Source organism: Erinaceus europaeus, chromosome 1 (assembly GCF_950295315.1).
Source record: "Erinaceus europaeus chromosome 1, mEriEur2.1, whole genome shotgun sequence".
Taxonomy (NCBI): Eukaryota; Metazoa; Chordata; class Mammalia; order Eulipotyphla; family Erinaceidae; genus Erinaceus; species Erinaceus europaeus.
Window position 1 is genome coordinate 111,046,078 of NC_080162.1, and position 24,036 is coordinate 111,070,113.

General features: G+C 41.5%; 1 protein-coding gene and 1 pseudogene across 3 annotated transcripts; one reads left to right on the forward strand and one right to left on the reverse strand.

Moving 5' to 3' along the window:
- Positions 1 to 248: 248 nt before the first annotated feature.
- On the reverse strand, positions 249 to 21,104 carry GHITM (growth hormone inducible transmembrane protein). 3 transcript variants are annotated; one of them, XM_007533918.3, is made up of 9 exons: positions 21,086 to 21,104; positions 17,750 to 17,913; positions 16,227 to 16,326; positions 13,645 to 13,756; positions 12,888 to 13,029; positions 10,555 to 10,663; positions 3,919 to 4,107; positions 2,994 to 3,165; positions 249 to 1,103 (listed from the first exon to the last, which is right to left on the reverse strand). In XM_007533918.3, the coding sequence occupies exons 2-9, from the start codon at positions 17,876 to 17,878 to the stop codon at positions 1,016 to 1,018; spliced, it is 1,041 nt and encodes a 346-aa protein (XP_007533980.1). In that variant the 5' UTR covers positions 17,879 to 17,913; positions 21,086 to 21,104; the 3' UTR covers positions 249 to 1,015. The 3 variants fall into 3 exon arrangements, with proteins under 3 accessions (XP_007533980.1, XP_060049621.1, XP_060049639.1); XM_060193638.1 differs by lacking the exon at positions 21,086 to 21,104 and adding an exon at positions 20,882 to 21,023; XM_060193656.1 differs by lacking the exon at positions 21,086 to 21,104 and adding an exon at positions 18,510 to 18,527.
- Positions 20,516 to 23,458, forward strand: LOC103123283 (cAMP-specific 3',5'-cyclic phosphodiesterase 4B-like; annotated as a pseudogene).
- Positions 23,459 to 24,036: the final 578 nt, after the last annotated feature.

Below are 24,036 nucleotides of genomic sequence, written 5' to 3' on the forward strand. Positions count from 1 at the left end.
GACTGATACGATCATGAACAGAAATGCACTTGGCCTTTCTTTCTAGAACTTATTCTGAGGTGAATAATGTAAGAAACCTAGCTTTAGGAAAAAATCTGCTTTCACAATTTTAACTCACAAACTGATAAAAACTCAAAGTGGGAAGAGGCAAGAGAGGCATGCATGTGTTCTAGCAAACATTTCAATCAATATGCAAAAAACCCACCTTTTGACAGTTATCAATAGTTTGCATGCTTGAAAATGCAATGATTTTTATGCTTTGCATGTTTTATTCTGAACAGAATTGAGTTCTACAAGATTTAAGAGCAAAATTTACACACAGATAATGTATAAATGAGTGGCTATAATAAATCAGCATATGTAAACTATACCAGAAGTTCTCCACAGATTAACACTTTGGCCTGTCCTTAAGCTTCAAACCTCGAGATGTCAAAATAAATACGGTGCATGTGCTCTGTCATGAGCTACATCCTCAGGCCCAAGACAAAAAACATAAAGGGAAAACAGAACTAGTGACTGGCTCACTCCCCACACAGCCAGTCCCCCTCACTGATCACTACCACCTGCAATTAAGCGCTCAGAATAGATGGCAGGTGGTCTTTTACTTCCCTTTGGTCCTTACTAAACCTTAACCTCTGTATTACTCTGCACCCAAAAACTATGCAGGCAAACAGAAATTTAATTATTTTTCACTTAGCTAAACACACTTAAAAGTAGATAAAGCATTAAATCCCTCGACATGGATTTTAATTCCCATTTTTGCTAAAACATTCCAGAATTACCCAAACGTGAGAATTAGAAAAGTGTGTGCCTATATAAAAAAAGAGAATTGATGGATTTATTCTCTAAGAGAAAAGCCAGACCCGAAGCATCATATTATCAGGATATTTGAAATGTGTTCAAATTATCTTTTCAACTTTGACAAAGGTTGCTTGAACAAACTATTTAATGGGTGTCTGCCCGTGTTAAATAAGCAAGATAGCTGAAGTATTTCAGAAGCCAGCAGCAGGTTCATTTACTTCTTTCTGTTGCTTCCGCCAGTTGCAAGAATACTGGCAACTCGCATAAATATATTTAATGTATCCATGTAGATTCCCATCATCCTGGAAAAGAAAACCATGTCTGTTAGACTGCTGTGATTTTAGTAATAATACTATTACCTCACAAGGGAGAAAGTATTCTTTGTCCTAAGAACCTGAGTTTCCTGGAAAAATGAAACAAATTAAAATAAAATGCAAGGAAGCCCTAGAATAGTTACCAGCTCAGCATTTCTTCCTGTCAGATTAATCTTTTAAATGTTAATGGAAGTTTTAAAAATTATCATTCTATCCTCTGACACCATCATGAGAACAGAACTTTGTGGAAGAAGAACTGAGTGACAGACAATGATGCAATCAAAATAAAACCTAAGAAATATGTCAGACATATGTCTGGCACTCTGTTTTCCCTACCAGAGCCCTGCTAACTCTGGCTGAGGGTGGTGCTGGGGATTAAATGTGGGGCCGCAGAACTGTGGGCAGGAAGGTTTTCTGTGACCACTGACACTTTATTTACTACACGAGAGTGAGATTCACAAAAGGTGGAGAAAGGAGAGAGTATATGTCATGTCAGGGACCAACTTGGGACTTTAGGCATGGAAAGCTCAAAGCTGCACCAGCTGAGCTATTTCCCAGATGCCAGCCTGGCATTTTTATCTGCTGCTGTTATTACTATTATTGCTTTGGTCATCACTTGGCTTTTGCTGCTTTGGGTCAACTTTTTCAGATACAGGGGCAGAGAGAGGGAAAGACATTTGACCACTGAAACTTCCTTGGGGCAGTGAGAACTGGGCTGATCTGAGTCACACATACGGTACAGCAGACACTTTCCCAGATGAACTATCCTGTTGGTCCAAGACTGGCACTTAAAATGTACTATGTCCTTTTCAACACTTCTATAGATATTAAGCTTTACAGCAGTTTTCAAACCACTACATTACATTTTAATTTTAGTTTTAAAGAAAAATTACTTAAAAACATCATCACCTCAATTATATACTTTCAACAAACGATACTCAATCTTTTTTTTTATTGGACAGAAAAAAAATTGAGAGAGGAGGGGGAGATAGAGAGGGAGAGAAAATAGATACCTGCAGACCTGAGTCACTGCTTGTAAAGTGTCCCCCCTGCAGGTGGGGACTCAAACCCATGTCCTTGAGCATGGTAATGTGTGCTTAAGTAGATATGCCACTGCCTGACCCCCACTGTATTTTTTTCTTCAGTTTAGTAGTTTGATAAAGTACTAAAAAATTAACTCACCAACAAGAATGTAAGGTTAATTAACAAAAGTAGAATAGCTGAATTGAACAAATTCCTAAATATACTTATTTGAAGCACTCAAATCTTTGTAGATTCATAGTTTACTAGAGAACATACCCAATGACAACAGAAATAAACATAAAATTCAACAAAGTCACTGTTGTGAGCTGAACTCAAAAGATGCTAGGAAGACCTAAGCTCTGATACCTGAATTCATCTTATGTATAAACAGGGTCTGTGCAGATGTAATTAGGGTTACATCTGGAGGTCATACAGGAGCAGGGTAGGTCTTGATATGAGTGGTGTCCTTCTAATCAAGGATATAGGGAGAACAGCAAGTGGAAATACACTGATAGTGTAAGGAATGCTAAGGATACAAGTAAGGACATAAAGACAAAACCCAGGCCCACTCCTGGTGGTGCTCCCATGTTTAGAAACATCACTGGGTGCACACAGGCCCATGGTGGAGAAGTCACCCACAGTAACAAGAAGCTCAGTGAGAAACAGGGAACAGCTTTGCCCTTGGAGCCCTTAGAAGGTACTAGTCTAATGACACTGATTTCAGATTTCTGACCTTGAGAAATTGAGGACACAGATGACTACAGTTTGAAACTACTCACTGTGTTATGGAAGCCCTGAAGATACGGAAAACACACATCCTTGTGAAACCAAGAAAAGATACCAAAGAAGACTCACGCATTGATGGGATCATACTTCTGAACTCCATGCAACGGCACTATTTCTGCACGCTTGATTACTTTCTGGGTATCATACAGAAGGAACATGCTGAAAAGAACCAGTCCACCGTAAACTGCCACTGTGTACAGGCTGGCACCAGCCACAGAGGTGGGTGGAAAAAACATAGATCCTGAAATCAAGATTGGAAAAATCAAGTTTCAAAAAAGGATTTTCTTGCAACTAGATTTATAAGTTACATTACTCACTTTTCCCCGAGACACTAAGTCTATATGTATTGGTTTTATTTACATTTAGCTCAAAATGTGCACACATTACACAAAGACCCCTGCACCAGAAAAGTTTTCATGTTCATCATGTCAATATCTTCTCATTCTAAAATAAGTTTGGTAAAACCAGGAATACATTTACTGTGATATTAAAAAGAAAATCTGGCCAAATTATCATTTCTTCACATTTATTATTAGATAAGAGACAGAGAAATTGAGGGGTAGGGGAGTGAGAGGGAGAGAGACAGACAGACACCTGCAGCCCTGCTTCAGCACTCATGAAGCTTCCCCCTGAAGGTGGGGACCAGGGGCTTAAAAACGGGTCTTTGTGCACTGTAGTGTGTGTGCTTAACCAGGTGCACCACCACCTGGCCCTAAATTATCGTATTTTTTGAAGTAAATATTTCTCAAAGGGAATCAGTTGCACAGCAGTGTTTTGCTATACCTGTAAGAGTATGTCAGGGTCAGCACTGAAAGTCCAGTCTCCATTCGTCATTGCACAACAGCCTCCTTTAATAGCCTCAACCCCCTTCCCAGCATGGACCTTTCAACAGCTCTTAAAAATGCCTTTGTTTTCATTCCCTCCATTACAGTAACTTAGCTTCTCCGGGTAACTTAGGAGACGCTGAGCCAAGTGTTGAAGCATGGCAGCTTACCCAGTGAGGACACAAAGACAAGACCCAGGCCCACTCCGAGGGGTGCTCCCATGTTCAGAAATTTCTCACTGGGTGCACACATGGCCACGGTGGAGAGGCCGCCCACAATGCCAGCGGTGTACCATGCAGCTCTGAGGAGAAGAGGGCCTCCTAGTATTGTCAGAGGAGCCACTACTGCACCCATCACACCTAGGAACAAGAACCAGCAATCAGTTAAATAGCAACCACATGGGGAAATGTCCCTCCTAAGCAAGGTGCCATCTGGACACTGTTTCACCATGTGACCGCAAAAAGTCTTTCCCTTATTTAGCTACCACGACCAAGCCTGATTATATAATGAAACCCGTGACTATCTCAGTCTAAGTCACAACAGTGACATTCCTAGCCAACCACTGAACACTAGATTTCAAGTCAGTTAGTCAAATTTCATGTAGTTCATTATGTGGATCTGAGCCTACCAATGGCTTTGCTAAGAATACTCAGATATGCCAGAAATGAGATTAAAAGTTTTTAAATGAATAGCTCAAGCCTGCTACTGCTAAAATGAAACAAGATGAGAGAGTGAGTATATGATGCATGCCTTTATGAAAACTTTAAGATTTATAGGGAAAGGTAGCAATAAATAACAAAGGTAAGCAAGTGCTCTAGTTAAAAATAAATCTTAAAAATGAGATTTCAGAAATGAGCAGAACTTACTCTTTTAAACATGAGATGTGCATAGTTTAACTTGTAGAATGACTGTGAAGTTATCTTCATACTGAACTCAATTACGAGTTTGATTTTTTGTGTACGTACCATTTTTAGATCACGTAGAAGTATACTGTATCTCCTTAAGTGAAATTAAAAACAAATCATTTAAAAAACACTATTAAACAAACAAAGAGACCCCTCACAGAATAGGAGAAGATCTTCACATGCCATACATCAGACAAGAAACTAATCACCAAAATATATAAAGAGCTCAGCAAACTTAGCACCAAAAAAGCAAATGACCCCATCCAAAAATGGGCAGAGGAAATGAACAAAACATTCACTACAGAGGAGATCCAAAAGGCTAACAAACATATGAAAAACTGCTCTAGGTCACTGATTGTCAGAGAAATGCAAATTAAGACAACACTAAGATACCACCTCACTCCTGTAAGAATGGCATACATCAAAAAGGACAGCAGCAACAAATGCTGGAGAGCTTGTGGGGACAGAGGAACCCTTTTACATTGCTGGTGGGAATGTAAATTGGTCCAGCCTCTGTGGAGAGCAGTCTGGAGAACTCTCAGAAGGCTAGACATGGACCTTCCATATGATCCAGTAATTCCTCTCCTGGGGTTATACCCCAAGGACTCCATAACACCCAACCAAAAAGAGGTGTGTACTCCTATGTTCATAGCAGCACAATTCATAATAGTTAAAACCTGGAAGCAACCCAGGTGCCCAACACCAGATGAGTGGCTGAGAAAGCTGTGGTATATATACACAATGGAATACTATGCAGCTATCAAGAACAATGAACCCACCTTCTCTGACCCATCTTGGACAGAGCTAGAAGGAATTATGTTAAGTGAGCTAACTCAGAAAGATAAAGATGAGTATGGGATGATCCCACTCATCAACAGAAGTTGAGTAAGAAGATCTGAAAGGGAAACTAAAAGCAGGACCTGACCAAATTGTAAGTAGGGCACCAAAGTAAAAACCCTGTGGTGAGGGGTAGACATGCAGCTTCCTGGGCCAGTGGGGGGTGGGAGTGGGTGGGAGGGATGGGTCACAGTCTTTTGGTGGTGGGAATGGTGTTTATGTACACTCCTAGTAAAGTGTAGTCATATAAATCACTAGTTAATTAATACGAGAGGGGGAAAATTAATTGTATGTCTCGAAGTTTTTCAAAACACAAACTGAATCTTTTCAATATATAGGCTGTGTAATTGATATGCAGACTCTCTCAAAAGCCTAGATCAAGTAGATCAGAAGCAACCAATAGCACAGCTATATACAAGATACTGTACTGTACAGCAAACCCTAACAAAAGGACTTTTCAAAGTTAACCCAATTACCAATTAATGTGATGATAACATTAACTATCGATTGTCTTTTGGAACCCTAAGACAGCAGGAACTTCACATCTCCACTATAGAGCCTCTACTTCCCCCAGTCCTGGAACCATTGGATAGGGCCCACTTTCCCGTATGCCTCTCCCAATCCATATCAAGTAATATTGCATCTGCCGATCACAACCTAACCAACACAACGATTGCCACCTCAACATGCTTCACTTCAGACTGTCCAGAGACTTCACTTGTGGAATGACAACCCTTCAAGCTTCATTACTTGGGTGAGACCTTTCCTTTCATAGTATACTCTAATTCCATCTCAGGTGGTTCACTTTCTAACAAAGTCCCAAAACCTAGATATACACCAGTTTCTGTAAACTACTGTTTACACGTTTCTGTTCACACGTATCTGTAAACTACTGCAAAATATATACCTGAAAGCAGAAGTAAACTAGTTTCCAGTGAGTACCCCCCTAACACTTCCTCTCCACTATTCCAAGCTTTGGGTCCATGATTGCTCAACAATTTGTTTGGCTTCATATGTTAACTCTCTTTTCAGTCACCAGGTTCCAGATGTCATCAGGATGCCGGCCAGGCTTCCCTGGACTGAAGACCCCACCAATGTGTCCTGGAGCTCTGCTTCCCCAGAGACCCACCCTACTAGGGAAAGAGAGAGGCAGACTGGGAGTATGGACCGACCAGTCAACACCCATGTTCCATGGGGAAGCAATTACAGAAGCCAGACCTTCTACCTTCTGAAACCCACAATGACCCTGGGCCCATGCTCCCAGAGGGATAGAGAATGGGAAAGCTATCAGGGGAGGGGGTGGGATATGGAGATTGGGTGGTGGGAATTGTGTGGAATTGTACCCCTCCTACCCTATGGTTTTGTTAATTAATCCTTTCTTAAATAAAAAAAAAAAAACACTAGATAGTGGCTAGGAGGTGGCACATCCAGTTGGGCACATATGTAAGCTCAAGACCCAGGTTCATGGCCCTGTCCCCACCTGCATGGTAGTGGGGAGAGAGGCTTCATGAATGGAGAAGCAGTACTGTAGATCTTTCTTCCTGTCTTCCCATTCCATCTTATGTTCTATCTCCATCCAATAAAGTATATAAAAAACTGGACTCAGGTTATCAGCAACTGTCCTGTATACAACTGTCATTTCTCCAATAAAATAATAAAAAAATATAAAAATAGGGGCTGGGTGGTGACACACTGGTTGAGCACACATTACAATGCCCCAAGGACCCAGGTTTGCACCCCCAGCCCCCACCTGCAGGGGGAAAGCTTTGCAAGAGGTAAAGCAGTGCTGCAGGTCTCTCTGCCTTTCTCCCTCTCTATTTCTGACTGTATCAAACAAAGATACAGCTTAATAAACTAAACTTTCTGATATATGACATTTCTTTTAGGATTACAATCAATTTTGTAGTTGACAGCAACAGTTTTAGGGCAGCTTTTTTTTTTTTTTTTTTAGAGCTGGTTTATGGAGGTGTTGGGGATTGAACTTGGCATCTCTTGTGGTTCAGGTCTGAGAAGTTTTTTACATAAACCATTTTGCTATCTCCCCCATCCTTGGGAAACTTAAGGAGCTTATCAGTTTTGTTTTTTTTTCCCCCCAGGGCTACTTTCTGAAATCTGCTGCAAGTCTGGTAAGTGCAGTTCAGCTTTATTATATAAATCAAACTTATATGCAGGAAAGTGGTACAGCCACAATGGGAAACACAGGCTCCTTAAAATAATGGGACTACTTCATGACCCAGCAACCCCACTACTCTGAGACTAGAGTGAAGAAATGAAATTACTCAGACTGCTGCACTCCCATGTTCACTGCTGTATTACTCGCAGTAGTCAAAATGTGAAATCAATCTACAATGGGTGATTTAATGAAGGGTTAGAATGGAGTGCTACTGAGTAATGGGAAGAGATAATACTATTTGCAACAAGTTGGATGAATACCATGGACATTATGCTAAGTGAAATAACTTGAAGCAGGTAAATACTACATAGCACACAACACTCATATATATGGAATAAAAAAAAAGTCAAACAAGAGAAATAGCAGTGATGGCTTTCAGGGGTTGGAGTGTGGGGAAAATGGAGCTAAGCTGATTAAATGGTGCAAGCCTATGAATTTTAAGTGTTCTTGCCAGAAATAGGAGCTCTGTTAAGATGAGCTGCTAGATAATTATCATGGTGACCACTTTGTACTGAGTGTCAAGTCTTCATATCGTCTACCTTTTGATTTCTACAGTGTCATGCCAGTTATATCTGAGAGAGGGGAGAAACATTAGAGCTGCTTTTCAGTGAGTATCTCAGTAAGTAAGCTGCTTAGTCCTGAGACCACAGCTACACTGACTGTGTCAGACTGAAGGAGTCAGCTGACTGTGGTACTTCTTGGCATGTGACCTTCCCAAGTTTCAGGCGCCTTACTTATGAAATACACTGACGTGTTAATATCTGTACAACTTCTAACCTACTTATGAATAATGTAAAGTAGCAGAAAAGCATATTTATTCTGTGAAGGAATGAGCTGTCCCTACAAAGTCCTGCCTGCAAGGTTAATTTCCTTGACTGGGATCTGACTTGTGGCTACACAATCAACCTTGACTAAAAGCTCTGAGTACCAGGCCTCTTCGGGGCTTCTCTGGGAACAGTGCATGTTGCTCTGTGTTTGGCATTCTACTGTGTCCCCTCACCTCACAGGAGGTGCATGTTGCCTCATGTTTGGAAACTCTACCTGTCCCTGTTCCTTGGCTGATGCTCCTGCCACATCATCTTGTCCTGATACCCAGCCTTGAGGACAAATATATGTATGCTGAGTCCATGACTAACAAATCACTGAAGTATTTTCTGGGGCCACACCAAGACAAAACACCCTGACTAAATTTACTACTTACAATTTGCTAGGAGTAAGAGGACAATGAACCCATTTTCTTAGTGTCTAAAAAATGGGAACTAGGTGTACAACTCTATTCACTGGCTAACATACAGCAATTCAGAAAATTATAAATTGTGTAACTCAAAAGGTGAGGGTTTTAGTATTTCAACAAAAGGATTAGCTAGCTCATGTCTAAAATATTTCAGAAGCCGTGCCCTACCAGTTTCTGTGTTTTTTATGGCAGAGAACCTCTGGCCTGAGGTTTTGTGATCCCAGGTTCAATACCAAGCACCACTGTAAGCCAAAGCTGAGCAGTGCTCTGGTTCCTCTCTCTGCATCTCTCTATCTCATTAAAATGAATAAAAATATTGAAAAGGAGAGAACCTCTACAAGGCATTTTTATTTCTGGGTCTAATTAAATTCAATCTAAAAATACAATTATCCCAGGAACCTTGAAATGTGTCTTCCTAATTAAGAGAAGTATCATAAAATATACTAAGAATATTAAAACTGCCTTGCAATTACAGAATCTTTGTTCTGTTCAGTGTAACTTTGTGACCTGAAATATTTACTTATGGACACAATTTACAATTACCTCAGACTCAAGTATGCATTTCTAAATAATTTGTCTCAAAAATTTTTTATTATGTTTATTCATTTATTGGATAGAGACAGCCAGAAACTGAGAGGAAGGGGGAGATAAGAGAGAGACAGAGAGGCACTGGCAGCACTGCTTCACCACTGGTAAAGCTTTCCCCATGCAGGTGGGGACCAGGGGCTTGAACCTGGATCCTTGTAAACTAACATGTATGCTCAACCAGGTGTGCTACTACTCGGCTCCTCTAAATAATTTTCTGATTGTTTTTTTTTTCTTTTAATACTCCCTGAAATATGCTCTACTCTTGTCCTGTTTTTTATCTTTTCCTTTTTTTCTCTACTCTTACAAGTTTTTATTATTTTATTAATGAGACCAGAGCAACATTTTGGTATATGTGTTGCCAGGGATTCAATTCAGAACCATGGGCATGCAAGGAATATGTTCTACCTGTTGAAAAGCTCAGGACTTTTTAATTCTTCTAAAATACCCAAAAAGAATACCTCTCTAGGTGGGAGGGTGCAGACACAGGTCGGTGTGGTATAACTATACATTGTGATCTTATTGTCTCGTAACCCACTATTAGTCACATGTAGAAAACAAAAGCAAAAACCTCTCAAGGGATGTGTGTGAGATGTAAGATGCTGGTATTAGACAAAGCAGATATAGAAATCTCCACACATTCTACACTATCACAGGCAAGTGCAACAGTTGGTAACTAGGAGTTGAGCTTCAGAATCATTAACTTTACAAAGATTTGGTAATAATAACAAAAGCAGTACTATACAGAGAACTGTTTTCTTTCTTTTTAAAATTTTTTAAAAATTATCTTTATTTATTGGATAGAGTCAGAAATTGAGAGAGAAAGGGGTGATAGAGAGGAGAGGGACAGAGAGACACCTGCAACACTGCTTCACCACTTGTGAAGCTTTCCTCTTGCATGTGGGGACTGGGGGCTTGAACCTGGGTCCTTGTGTACTGTAATGTGTGCGCTCAACCAGGTGCGCCAACATCCCGCTGTGAGAACTATTTTCTAAACACGAGGGTCAGTTAAAAGTTATTTACAGAATGACAGATCACTCAAAAGGTCATTAAAAAAAAAATCAGAACATACCAGAATGTAGTAGCCAAGCAAGATGCTTTGGGCCTGGGCTGTGGTCATATGATATCGACCGCACCAGCATTCCTGCTCCAATCATGGCTGCAAAGGTTGCACCAATTGTCTGGAAGAGAGACATTATCAAGAATTCTTACATAGCAGAATAGAAAGCCAAGAATTTCAAATCCAGTTAGTCCCTCCAATGAACCAGGTTTAACAATAAACTGAATAGATTTCCATTGTCACAACATATAAAGATTTCATGTATATAACAAGGAAGAACTGTGTATACAAAATTAATGTTTCAGAATCCTGGAGCTCCAGCAGCACAATTGGTCAGCGTGCGGTACTTATACAGAATCTTTACAAGTACACACACACACATACTTCTTATAGTCTTTGATTTTTTTCAAACTTCAAAGATGACCTATTATCCTTCTCAAACTCTTCCCAAAAATTGAAAAGAGAAAAATTCTTACAAAAAGCTTTTAGACGTGATCTGGGAGGTGGCACAGTGGGTAAAGCATTGGACTCTCATGCATGAGGTCCTGAGTTCAAACCCTGGTAGCACATGTACCAGGGTAATATCTGATTCTTTCTCCTTCTATCCTTCTTATGAATAAATTAAAATAAAAAAGCTTTTGGAAGTCAGCACTGGATATCAAAAGCAGATAGGAACAAGCACATATGCGTACGCACATGCATACACCCATAAATCAACATTCCTAAGGAAAATAGATGCACAGATTCTCAACAAAATCTCAGAAAACCAAATTCAGTAATACATTAAAGGGCTACACATCATGACCAAATTGAATTTATTCCAGGGAAAAAACAGGATTATTGGCTCAACATATGCAAACCAATGTAACACATCACATTGTGACTTAGGAAGTGAAGACTGGGATGTAGAAGGGAATATATATATATATACTACATATATATAATATATACATATTGGTGGGGGGAACATCTCATGGTATTATTAGCTTCATTGATTTAGACTAGACTCAAACAGGGAGGGAAATAAATAAAAAAATAAACAGATAGGATTACAACCAACTAAAAAGCTGAATGAGGGAGTTAATCATTAAAACAAAGGGGCATCCTTCCAAATGGGAGAAAACATTTGCATACTATAAATCTGACAGAAGGTTAATATTCAAGTTGCAGAAAGAATTCGTAAGGGGGACTCGGGCAGTAGCACAGTGGGCTAAGCGCAGGTGGTGCAAAGTGCAAGGACCTGCGTAAGGACCCCAGTTCGAGTTCCTGGCTCCCCACCCACAGGGAAGTCACTTCACAGGCGGTGAAGCAGGTCTGCAAGTGTCTATCTTTCTCTCTCTGTCTTCCTCTCCTCTCTCCATTTCTCTGTCCTATCCAACTACAGGCAGTGAAGCAGTGCTGAAGGTGACTCTTCTGCTTTCACCTCTTAATTTCTTCCTACTCTAGCAAAGGGGATGGAGGGGAAAAATGGAGTAGCGGATTCCTTCAGAACCCTGGTGACAATAAAAAACAAACCAAAACAAACAAACACAACTTTAAGATAGTGTAATGGTAATGACTAAAGTTTACAAGCCCTGCGTTTAATCCCCTTAACCAGCCAGAGCTGAACAATGCCTGCACAATTCCAACGATCCCAGCAGGTGCCACTCTTGACCCCACTTTCAAAATTCCAGGGAGAGATAAGAAAGAGGCTCCCCCTAGTGCCATGCATGTTGCTCCCAAGGGATGCTGGGGACTTGAGCCCAGGTCTTCATGAGAGGTAAAGTGTGCACTCTATCAGATGTGCTGCCTCTCAGTCCGTTTAGGTTTATTTATTACTGTATAGAGACAGAGTGAAATTGAGAGAAGATAGAGAGGGAGAGAGACAGAGATACCTGCAGCCCTGCTTCACTGCTTGTGAAGCTTTCCCCCTACATGTGGGGACCAGGGGCTTGAACCTGGATCCTTGTGCACTGTAATGTACGCGCTTAACCAAGTGTGCCACCGCCTGGCCCCCGTTTAGGTTTTTTGTGATAGGTGTTTTCCACTGACATGGGAAGTTTAACATCTGCTTTATTTTCCTCTAAACTGCTACAAAATAACAGCCACTTGCTGCCTATTGCTAGATAATGTTCTGGAGTTTGGGTTTTTTTTCTTTTTCTTTTTTTTAAGACTTTGTCACTATTAAAATATTCAACATCAACAAGAACATAATAGCTGGCAGACCTAGGTCTTCCTTCATCTCAGCATATTAACTGAATACAATTTTTAAATGGGATGCTCTTTTTTTTTAACTTTCCCCTCAGTGACTGCCCTACAATTCTGATATGCCATGAAAAAAGGAAAGCAGACACAAGCTGACTTACCACCCAAGAGCCTCTCATCATGAAGCTCATGAGAACAGGAGTTCTGCTGACTGCCATGGCAGACAGAGCTGTTAAACCAATGCTTCCTGCTAAGTACATGTAAGTAGAGTGAATCCTGTCCTTCACATACTGAGGCCAAATTCTGTAAGAAACACACACAATTATTATGTAGGATAATGGGTAAGAGCTCTGGTTGGGCAGCTGAGTGGTGGTGCACCTAGCTGATCATACATTATGATGTGCAAGGATCTGGGTTCAAGCACCCAGTCCCCACCTGCCAAGGGGAACACTTTCATAAGTGTTGAAGCAGTGCTGCTGTTCCCATTTCCCTCTCTCTGTCTCTTTCCTAAATAAACTGTAATAAAAGTTTTCGCTGAATAATTAGCTTAAAGATCTTGAGGGAAACACCACTTTACTATCAATAACTTATTTGGCACATTCATTATGAAAATAATCATAACTTGGGAGTTCTAGTAAAAAAATTAGTGAAGCAAAACAAATAATTGGCACATGTACACACACTTTCTTGTTGTTTGAAATGCATACTCTTGGTTAAGAGATTTTTTAAGTCTGAATATATGCCAAGAAAGCAGGAGAATCTAATATATATGTATATATATGTATGTATGTATATATATTCCAATACACACGCACATATACCTTTACTGAGACACCAGAAATAAAACAAAATAATAATAATAATAAAACTGAAATCTTTGTTTTAAAAGCTGGAGTTGTCTAGGGACAAGTTACTTACACAGCCTTCTCAATAGCTCCAATCTCATTAGACATTCCCAAGCCATAGTAGCACAGTGCTCCAAGACCAACAGCAGCCCCTCCAGCAATGAACCATCTTCCCATTTGATCAACTATAGAGTACAGGAGAGGAAACATATTTATACTGTTTTGTCTTGACTAAATTAAAGGGTTAGTGGCAAGCCAGTTACTACATGAGGAAAATAAAAATCATATACCACATTCAAAAAAGCCCCACCTAGTATGCAAGGTGTACAAATGGCCTTACGATTCAAGAGAACCAGTAAAGTTCAGTACAAAAGGCTAGGACTGACAACCTCTAATCTTGCTCCAGTCAAGTTTCAGGGTACAGTGTATCTGTTGATGTGTGAGGTCTGATAGAAACTATCTTATAAGGGGTTGGTGTGCTCATGACTTTCTTACAAGTGTTAGTAGTCAAGCCACACTGTCTGAAGTGCTGTTAACTGAGATGATAATCTACAATGAAGCTAAAGAAACTCATTTCATTGTAGAGTACTGGGAAGTACGTTGTCAGTTCTACTTCAATGGAGGTACAGTCCACACAATGTGCATTAGAGGAAGTTCCTATGTAATAGCAGGTTATCACATAATGTCAGAGCTTAGCAGTTCCTTAGTGTCGATCTCCTGAAAACAAATACTGGAAAAAAAACTTTCATTTTTTTATTGCCACCAGGGTTTACACTGGGGCTTGGTGCTTGCAAGACAAATTCACTGATGGCTTTTTTTTTCTTTTTTAAATCTGGTAAGACAAAGAGAAATTGAGAGGGAAGAGGGAGATAGAGGGAAAGATAAAAGAGAGACACCTGCAACACTGTTTTACCCTTGTGAAAATTCTTAGCAGGTTAAGACCAGGGGCTTGAATCTAGATCCTTGTGCCATTGCTTGGACTCCCAAACAAATATTCAGGAAAAAGGTTACTTGCTGCCACTGTATGATTCATACAATCTATATTCTAAGGCTGACTCACTAGAAAGGCAGGTCTCCGAGGCCTGGTGGTGGCACACCTGGTCAAGTACACATATTACAAGGGAAAGCTTCACAAGTAGTGAAGCAGGGCTATAGGTGTCTCTTTCTCTCTTCCCTCTAAATTTCTCTGTGTCAACCACACACACTAAAGTTAAAAAAATAAATTACTAGAATAAAGAAATGCCTTGAAGGGTATCCATTGGACATCTTAACATTATATAGTGTTGTCATTTTGTAAGGTTATTAAAAAGCAGTGGCTGGGAGCTGAGTGGTGGCACACCTGGTTGAGCACATATATATTAGTGTGCAAGGACCCAGGTTCAAGCCCCAAGTCTCCACCTACAAGAGGAAAGCTTCACAAGTGGTGAAGCAGGTCTGCAGGTGTCTTCTCTCCCTATCTCCCCCTTCCTCTCAATTTCTGGCTGTCTCTATTCAATAAATAAGTAAATAAAAATAAAAATATTCAAAAAAAAAAACTGGCTTTAGTAGATTTAACTTTTCTTTACTCCTGCCTGGAACTTCCCTGGGGCTGTTGGGATTCCACAGCTTTCAGTGGAATTTCCCCCCCCCCCCTTTCTCCCAGATAAGAATATGAAGGACTTAGCACCATTTATGAAGCTGGGTCCTATGGCTTGCTGTTTTCATGTGGTACTGAGGGGCTCAAACCCAAGTTCTTGGACATGGTAAGGCATGTGCTCTCCAGGGCGAGGTATCTCCAGCCCTCTTCACAACTTAATTTCTGTCTTTCCCTCTCTCTTTCTCTAGTATTTATTTATTCTCTTTTGTTGTCCTTGTTTTATTGCTGTTATTGATGTTGTTGTTGTTGGATAGGACAGAGAGAAATAGAGAGAGGAGGGCAAGACGGGGAGAGAAAGATAGATACTTGCAGACCTGCTTCACCACCTGTGAAGTGACTTCCCTGCAGGTGGGGAGCCGGGGGCTCGAATTGGGATTTTTGCTCCAGTCTTTGCACCACCTGCGTCCTCTCTTTTTTAAATCAAAGCACTGCTCAGCTCTGGTTTATGGTTGGTGCAAGGAATTGAACCTGGTGAACCTGGGACTTTGGAGCCTCAGGCATGAGTTTCTTTGCATCATCATTATGCTATCTACCCCCCCCCCCAACTTAATTTCTAAACTTGTAAAGCCAAAAGCAAAACTGTGGACCCAAGTAAACTTTATTAAGGTTCCTGGGAAGATATGTATAGGCAGTCAGTTAAGAGGCTGCCCCTTCTTGAACAGTTAGGCCTTTGTTTGCCTCAATGCTCTGGAGATTTGACCTGAAAAGTATACAATATTAGCAATTTCAAACAAACTGAAAAGATTATGCCTTTTATAGATGCTGACAAACCAACCAACAATGCACCCCCCTGTAAAATAATGATTAAAGCAAGATTTTCTCTGGAAGAAACATGACTGGAAGCTCTGAACCCAGTGTGAAGTACTAGTCTCTTCTGAGTCATCAGGTTCCCAAGCATGACCAACTGTCTTTCTTCCAAGACAATGCACATACAAAACTCTGCAGACAACCTTAAGATGTTCCCGGTCTTCTTAAAACAAACAGATGTACTCCAGTTTAAAAACTTACAATCCACTTACTTTTAAATATCTTCTCCATTGATGGTTCAAATGCTGCCTCTTTGAGTTCTTGGCCACTTCTCCCACGCCGCATCCCAAATCTTGTCTTCGTGGCATAATTCTGATGTGTATGCATACACCAAAACAGAGTATTAGGAAGAAGTAAAATGACAGATCTCATTCCACTTGAACGCTCACTACAAAGAAAGTTTGCACTTCCATACATGTAATTTTACCATACATCTAAGTTTTGCAAGTTGTAAAAATTAGGTGGGAAACCCTACTCATGTTATACCTTCAAAATGATTCACTAAATAGTTAAGCTTCAGCCTAACTGTTCACTTCATATACTACAGATTTAATGTCTCTAGTAACTATTATTAGTCTGAATACTAACCTCAAAAAATTAATTCTGAAAGCATTAGCTACATGCTTTCATTTGGCAAACAGGTTTAAGAAGTTGTGTTCTTGTGGTCCAGCGGCTAAGGCACTAGACTCTCAAGCATGAGGTCCTAAATACAGTCCCTGGCAGCACGTGTACCAGAGCGATGTCTGGTTCTTTCTCTTTCTCCTATCTTTCTCATTAATAAATAAAATCTTGAAGAAGTCTTTAGGGGCCAGGCGGTGGCATGCCTGGTTAAGTGCACACACGACAGTGTGCAAGGGTTCAAGCCTCTGCACCCCCCCCCCCCCCCCCGCCCTGGTGCAGGAGGGAAAGCTTGAGTGGTGAAACAAGGCTGCAGGTGTCTCTCTTCCTATTTCTGTCTTCCCTCTCAATTTCTCTGCCTCTAATCAATAATAATAAAAGAAAAGTGTTCCTCATACAAAGCCAAAGGGAGAAAGTAACTATTACTATTTCACCTCATTAAAGAAAAAAAAGGAAACTTATGGGGGCCAGGTGGTAGTGCACCTGGTTGAGCAAGGACCTGGGCTCAAGTCCTCTGTCCCTGCCTGTATGAGGGAAACCTCAAGTGGTGTCTTTCTGCCTGTCTTCTCTATTCCCCCGCCCATGTCTCTATCCAAAACAAGCAATTAAAAAAAAAAAAGTATGAAGGTAAATGTCTCCTCTTAGCATCTATATATTTCCTTATCTGCCTCTCAAATAAAAAATTATATCCCTTCCATCTGAATGTTACTGGAATCTGTTAAGGAAATGCTCCCCCAATCCGAGTTTTATCTTACTATATCTAAATAGCCGTAAATATATCTTTGATAACTTGTTAAATAAGCTATTGACCAACTGGTAATAATATTTGGCTCCTAAGTTCTGACTATATGGTCCATGATCTCTTGTTGCCCTACATAGCTAACTTTTCACAAACCAAATTCTGTGAATGATAAACTCCCAAGAGTTGTAAGGAAAAGTTGTAGGGGCTCCACTTATTTTTCAAATGTGGTAAGAACAATATGATAACAAAACCAATGGAGACAGAGGCCTAATTTGGGACATTCTCAAGATGAACTGCTTCAGTAAACCACTGGTGGCAGTGTAAGGAGCTTCTTACTAATTCACATAGACATGAAAACATTCAAGTTATCTTCACCCTGCTTGGTGTTAAGAGCCACTGATTCTTCGTGATGGAGTTCTTCACAACAGGGGAGGACTTGGTGAAAGCGGGGCAGATGACCCTGGAAGGTAGTGTCCGGAGACACACAAGTCTTGCTGCCAACATGGTGGTACACCAGGTCACCAAGCAGATCTGAAATGCTAGTTACAGTGAGAAAAAAAATCATCAGCCAATTGTGGATAGGACACAGAGAACCCAAAGACAAGGAGATAATCACCTTTTACCTGGGGGTGGGGGGTAGGAGAAGAGATAATGTGGCCTTTTAAAATATCAGTCATATATTTTCCATTTGTCACTTCTTCCCACAAAATGTAACTTTGATCATCCACACAATTAAGTGAAAATTCAAGTTTAAATAATGATTTAGAATTACACTCCATAAAACCAAGTGTGGACAATATAGGATGTCTGATTCTCTGTAAGTTATGTGACTATGCTAATATCTTAAAAGAATTGCATGGGCTGTGCTGGCTTTTTTAAGTGTTTAGCTTAAGATTCTCATAGGATTCAGTGGGAAAACTTAAGACTATAACTTTTTTAAATCTATTTTTATTTTTGCTTCCAGGGTTATTGCTAGGGCTCAAATCCACTGCTCCTAGAGGCATTTTTTTCCCTTTTGTTGTCCTTGTTTTATCACTGTTGTGACTATTATTATTGTTGTGATGTTGTTGGACAGGACAGAGAAATCGAGAGAGGAGAGGGAGACAAAGGGAGGGGGAGACAGACACCTGCAGACCTGCTTCACCACTTGTGAAGCAACCCGCCTGCAGGTGGGGAGCTGGGGGCTCAAACTGGGCTCCTTGTGTTGGTCCTTGCGCTTCGTGCCATGTGCGCTTACTCCGCTGTGCTACTGCCCTACTCTCAAGACTATAACTTTTGAAGAAAGACAGCCTACAAAGAAGAGATAAATAACTCAAAGGTCATTATTGCAGAACAAAACTATCCAACCAAACATCAGCATTTTCTGCTAAACATTCCAAATATTATTTTACTCAAAACAAGATGTTAAGATACTCAGGTTCTGAAGGCACCTGAGATGCTTCTTAAAATGTAGGTTGCTACATGCTGAAAAGCCAATAGAGTATCTATATAAGGAGCTAATCAGGATTCAAGGAATTCTGAATGAGCAGCTTTTTTTTGGGGACCTCAGGCATGAGTGTCTCTTTGTATAACCATTATGCTAACTACCCCCACCCAGTTTTTTTTTTTTAATCTACTTCTAAATAAAAAGTAAGTAGGTTAGAGAAAAGTATACAAACTTGTTTAACTGTTTTATGGCTGATTACCAATCATGCATATAACCAGCACATATACTGTCAAAATCAAGTTTATGTGTACTGGTTACTACCTGCATAAGAAATATACAGGAGTCGGGTTGTAGCGCAGAGGTTAAGTGCACGTGACCCAAAACGCAAGGACCAGCTTAAGATCCCGGTTCAAGGCCCCGGCTCCCCACCTGCAGGGGAGTCGTTTCACAGGTGGTGAAGCAGGTCTGCAGGTGTCTATCCTTCTCTCCCCCTTCCCTCTCCATTTTCTCTCTGTCCTAACAACGTCGACGTCAATTACAACAATAACAACTACAACAATAATAAAAAAGGGCAACAAATGGGAAAATATAAAACTTAAAAAAAGCAAACAAAAAATAAACTTCCTCCTAATACCATTTCAAGCCAGTGATACATCAATATAAAATAAATTTATCGTGAATTCATATGTTCTGTAGCTCAGTAAACTTTTAACTGTGCCTTAAAAAAATATGCAAGTTTCTAGAAAGACTGCATTTACAGCCCGAGCTAAAGATCCCTGCTAAATAACAGCGCGGAGATACTGTTTCGCCCTTGGGCCTGTGTGTGTACAAGTTGGCAGGCAGACGCCCTTTGGAGAAAGGCCAAGGCCACAGTCTTTTCAGGAGGTTACATCATTCTGGTCTCTGCCTGTGGTTTCCATCCCTCGGGGTGCTGCTGCCTTTGGGGCCTTGAGTGCCCACTGACCCAGCTCCCTTCTCCATCACTGCGTAACCCTGGGAACCTAGTTAGTTTGTGCTTTACAGTAGTTTTTCCCCACCACTACTCCCGTCCTCATCCCCAACCCGAGATAACCACTATCGGTCTCCCACAGTCACAGACATAGGTTGACTCCCCGCCCCCCCCCCCACATATTCGGATCCACAATTTTCTATGTTCTGCATGAGTGAAACCATTCTGGAGTTTTCCTTCACCTCTTTACTTGATTTTCTTTTAATGTTTATTCCTTTGTTTTATTATTATAGTTATTGATATCGTCATTGTTGGATAGGACAGTGAGAAATTGAGAGAGGAGGGGAAGAGAGAGGGGGAGAGACACCTGGAGACCTGCTTCACCACCTGTGAAGCGACTCTCCTGCAGGTGGGGACCCGGGGCTCGGTTCCTGGGCTTTGCGCCACCTGCGCTTAACACGCTGCGGCTCTTTACTTGTTTGGTTTTCTCCATTTCCATCTACTTTACCCCAAGGGACACAATGTCAATGTCATCCGTTTTTATTGCTGAGTAATACTCCCATAACTTTTTGTTTGTTTGAATCAGAGACCTGCTGAGTTCTGGCTGATGGTGATTTGGAGAACTGAACCCGAGACCTGGGGACCTCAGACATGAGTCTCTGCATAGCCATTGTGCTGTGTCCCCAGCCGTACCCCCTAACTCTTCTTGGCTGCCGGCTGAAGGGGTATTTGGGTGCTTCCATGTTTGGGGTGCTGTGAAGCAGCCATGGACAGGGAGCACGGAGTCGTGCAGTTCGTGGAGTCTATCGGGCACGTGCCCGGGGGCGGGACTGCTCGCACCTGCTGCGAGCCCCCGGGACCCCGAGTCAGCCCCCACACCCCGAGTCGGTTCCCGGGACCACAATTCAGCCCCCAGAACCCCAAATAGGCCCCCATCACCTCGAGCCGGACCCCAAATTGGCCCCGGGAACCCCGAGTCAGCGCGCACCGCGGGGTGACCGGCACCAGGGGGGAGGCCGCCGGGAAGGAGAAGTGACCGGCACCAGGGGAGTGGGGGGCAGGGGGACTGAGCCCCTAGGGAGGGGGGTCGCGGAGTGACCCGGCCCGGGGAGCAGCGGGGGTGGCCCGTCACCTAGAAGTCGGGGAGCTGGGAGGCCGCCGGGTGTAGCGGGCCGAGTCCTGCGCAACTCACTGTCCCCGCCCCCCGGAGACCGCCGCGCAGCCCATCTTGTGACGCCGCGACCACTGCTCCTTCCTTCCCACACACCGCACAGTCTGGCGGGGCCGTGGTCCCAAACCCACGGAACTCCGAGCCTCTGGGCCCGGGAAACCTTACCTCAGCCCCCGGTACCGCACAGCTCGCTTCTCCTTCCGCCTCCGACAGTCCTAGTGCGCAAGCCCCACAGCCGACGTGTGACGCAATATCCGTGGCCGCACAAAGCACGGCCAGTGACAAGGCAGGACTCTGGCTAGGGGGCGGGAACAGGGGGCAGGTGCGGCTCCGGACTGGAGGGGGTTCTGGGGGCGGGGTCAGGGGGAGGAGCGACTCCAGACCGTAGAGGCGGTCTGGGGGCGGGGCCTGAGGGCCAGTGCTGGGGGTGGGGCCTAATGTGACTATCCCATTGCTTTAGACGTCCTTGGCCAGCAACTGCAAGTTGAAGCAGCATTTCTCTTTTGATTTTTATCCCAATAAACAAAGGTTTGCGGAAGCCTCCTTTTGTATCAAATGCTGAAATAGGGGTTCATCATGTAGTGAGCTACATGTCAAGCCATTGTGACTGCGAAACAAAGGCCTTTCTCTTGTGCTGTACACATTCTTGCAGGGGGGGGGGGATAAATAAAAGGTGCTAAGTGCTACAGAGGAAACTAAAGATGGGTGAAACAAATCCTTGGGTGGTGCTATTTTAGACAAGGTGATTAATGTGCAAATTTCATGTCAATTGTAATTTAGGATTGTCCACTAACCATGTAAATCTTGACAAAGGTTTGCATTTTATATGGATAGTAAAAGAGGATGACAGAAACACAGCTCTTATTTCTTTACTGGGAAAATGAGAGAGAACAATAACTGTGAAGAAACCTGTCAAGATAGTGAACCCATTGCGCTTGATCAATTTAACCTCACTTTCGATCTTCACACAATTTGATCATCTACCTAACAGGTTCATTTAGTTTCCTCAGTTATTTTTTTTCCTTAGAGCTTTCTGTCTTCGGCAATGAGGATCACTTCAACTTAGTGCATGAATGATCAAATACTTTTTCTTATTCCAGGTGATTTCCTTCAGGAGTTTTATTAACCGAAGTTCATTGTTTTCATAAAAGGAGAATTTCTGGGTTTATACTTTCTTTTCCAAATATGAGGATTGTATAGTTTCCACATGTGTCAAATGTTTTAAGTCAGGAGAGTAACATTGTTCCATTGTTGGGAAGATAAGCTTGAGTGGGATAGGGCAAGCTTTTATAGGGGGGGATTAAGATTTTATTGCAACTGTTCAAGCAAAAGGGGGTAAAATCTGAAATTAAAAACAGCAAAGGAGATACACTAGATTTGGTTTGACTTGCACACATCCAGCAGCTGAAGCTTATGGACCAAAACACAAACAGCAAAACAGGTCTGCAGGTGTCTCTATTTCTCTCTCCCTTCCTCTTTCTCCCTCCACTCTCAATTTCTCTCTGTCCTATCCAATAAAATGGAAAAAACATGACCTCCAGGAGCAGTGTAGTGGCCAGCACTGAGCCCTAGCAATAACCCTGGAGGCAAAAAATAAATTAAAAAAGTAAAAAGCTTTTTTTTTTTTTTTTTAAAAAAAAAAAAGGTAGAGGAATTACTCTGAGATTGTTTTTTAGATAGTTACTAATGGTCTGTGAGTAGTAAGAGGAAGAGGTAAGGAGATGGAGCTAACATGATTCTACCTCTGAAATCAACATTGGTTGAGAATTGATATACAATAGAGGAGCTGGGAGACTTGCCTAAATGGGGTCCTAATATCTTCACTGTAGCTGGATATTCACCCAATAGACCCCTGGCAAGCATCGTGTATGTCATATTCCATTGAAGACATTCAGAATGTCATCTGACACATCCGTTCCCTGTTGGTTTTAGAAGACCGCTATCATGACATGGCATACCAGAACAACCTGTGTGCTGCTGATGTAGCCCAATCAAACCATGTTCTAGTTTCTACACCAGGATTTGATGTCATTGTCACAGATTTGGAAATCCTGGCTGCCATTTTCACAGTTGTCGTTGATGACATTAACTATCCCAGAGTTGGCAATTCATCTCATTAAAACAAACTCTGAATTTGAGTGGATGTACTTTGATGAGTTTTGGGAAACTATCACCTTGCAGTGGGCTTTAAAGTGCTGCAAGAGCACTGTGGCATCTTTCAGAATCTCACTAAAAAGCAGTCATTAGACACTTAGGAAAATGAAACAGTATTAGAAACTTGCATATCCAATCATATCAGCCTGTGGGCAGACCTGAAGACCATGGAAAACAACGACAGGACCAGGTGGTGCCGCACCTGGTTAAGTGCACATATTACAGTATGCAAGAAGCTGGGTTCAAGCCCTCGGTCCCCACCTGTAGGAGGAAAGCTTTATCAATGGTGAAGCAGAGCTGCAGATGTTTCTCTATCTTACTCTCTATTTCCCCTTCCCTCTCAATTTCCCTCTGTCTCTATCCAATATGAATAAATATATAAAAAAAATTAAAAAATTAAATTAGGGGGCTAGATGGTAGCATACCTGGTTGAGTGCACCTGTTATAATGTACAAGGTGCCAGGAATAAAGGGTTAAACATGAAATTTATTTTTAAACATTTAAGCTATGAGGTTTATCTTAGCTTTTTAAGTGAAAGATCAATTAAGTTGTGTACCCACCCTTGTTTATAGCTGCCCTAAGGGTGTGATAAGCTTTGTGATAAACAAAGATTCTAGCAAACTAAGTTTAAAATTGTTTAAGTGATTAAAAAAATAGTAAACATTTTATCATGTTAACACATTAGGTATTGACTTTCTATAACATACTGGTATATTTTAATAAAGAGCCTTCTAAAATCATATGAAGGAACTCAAGCCAATTTTAACCATTAAACTTCTAACTTGGTACACATTATTTTCTCTTAAGTAAATAATTATAGGTACAATCTACAGATGAAGAACCGACTGCTCATATGGTAAGATTTAAAACTAAACATTTTTCTTTTTTATTTATGGGTGTGTGATGACTCCTAAAGTCACTCATCTCCTAAAATTTTTTTTTTCATTTTTTTACAAGCGTCT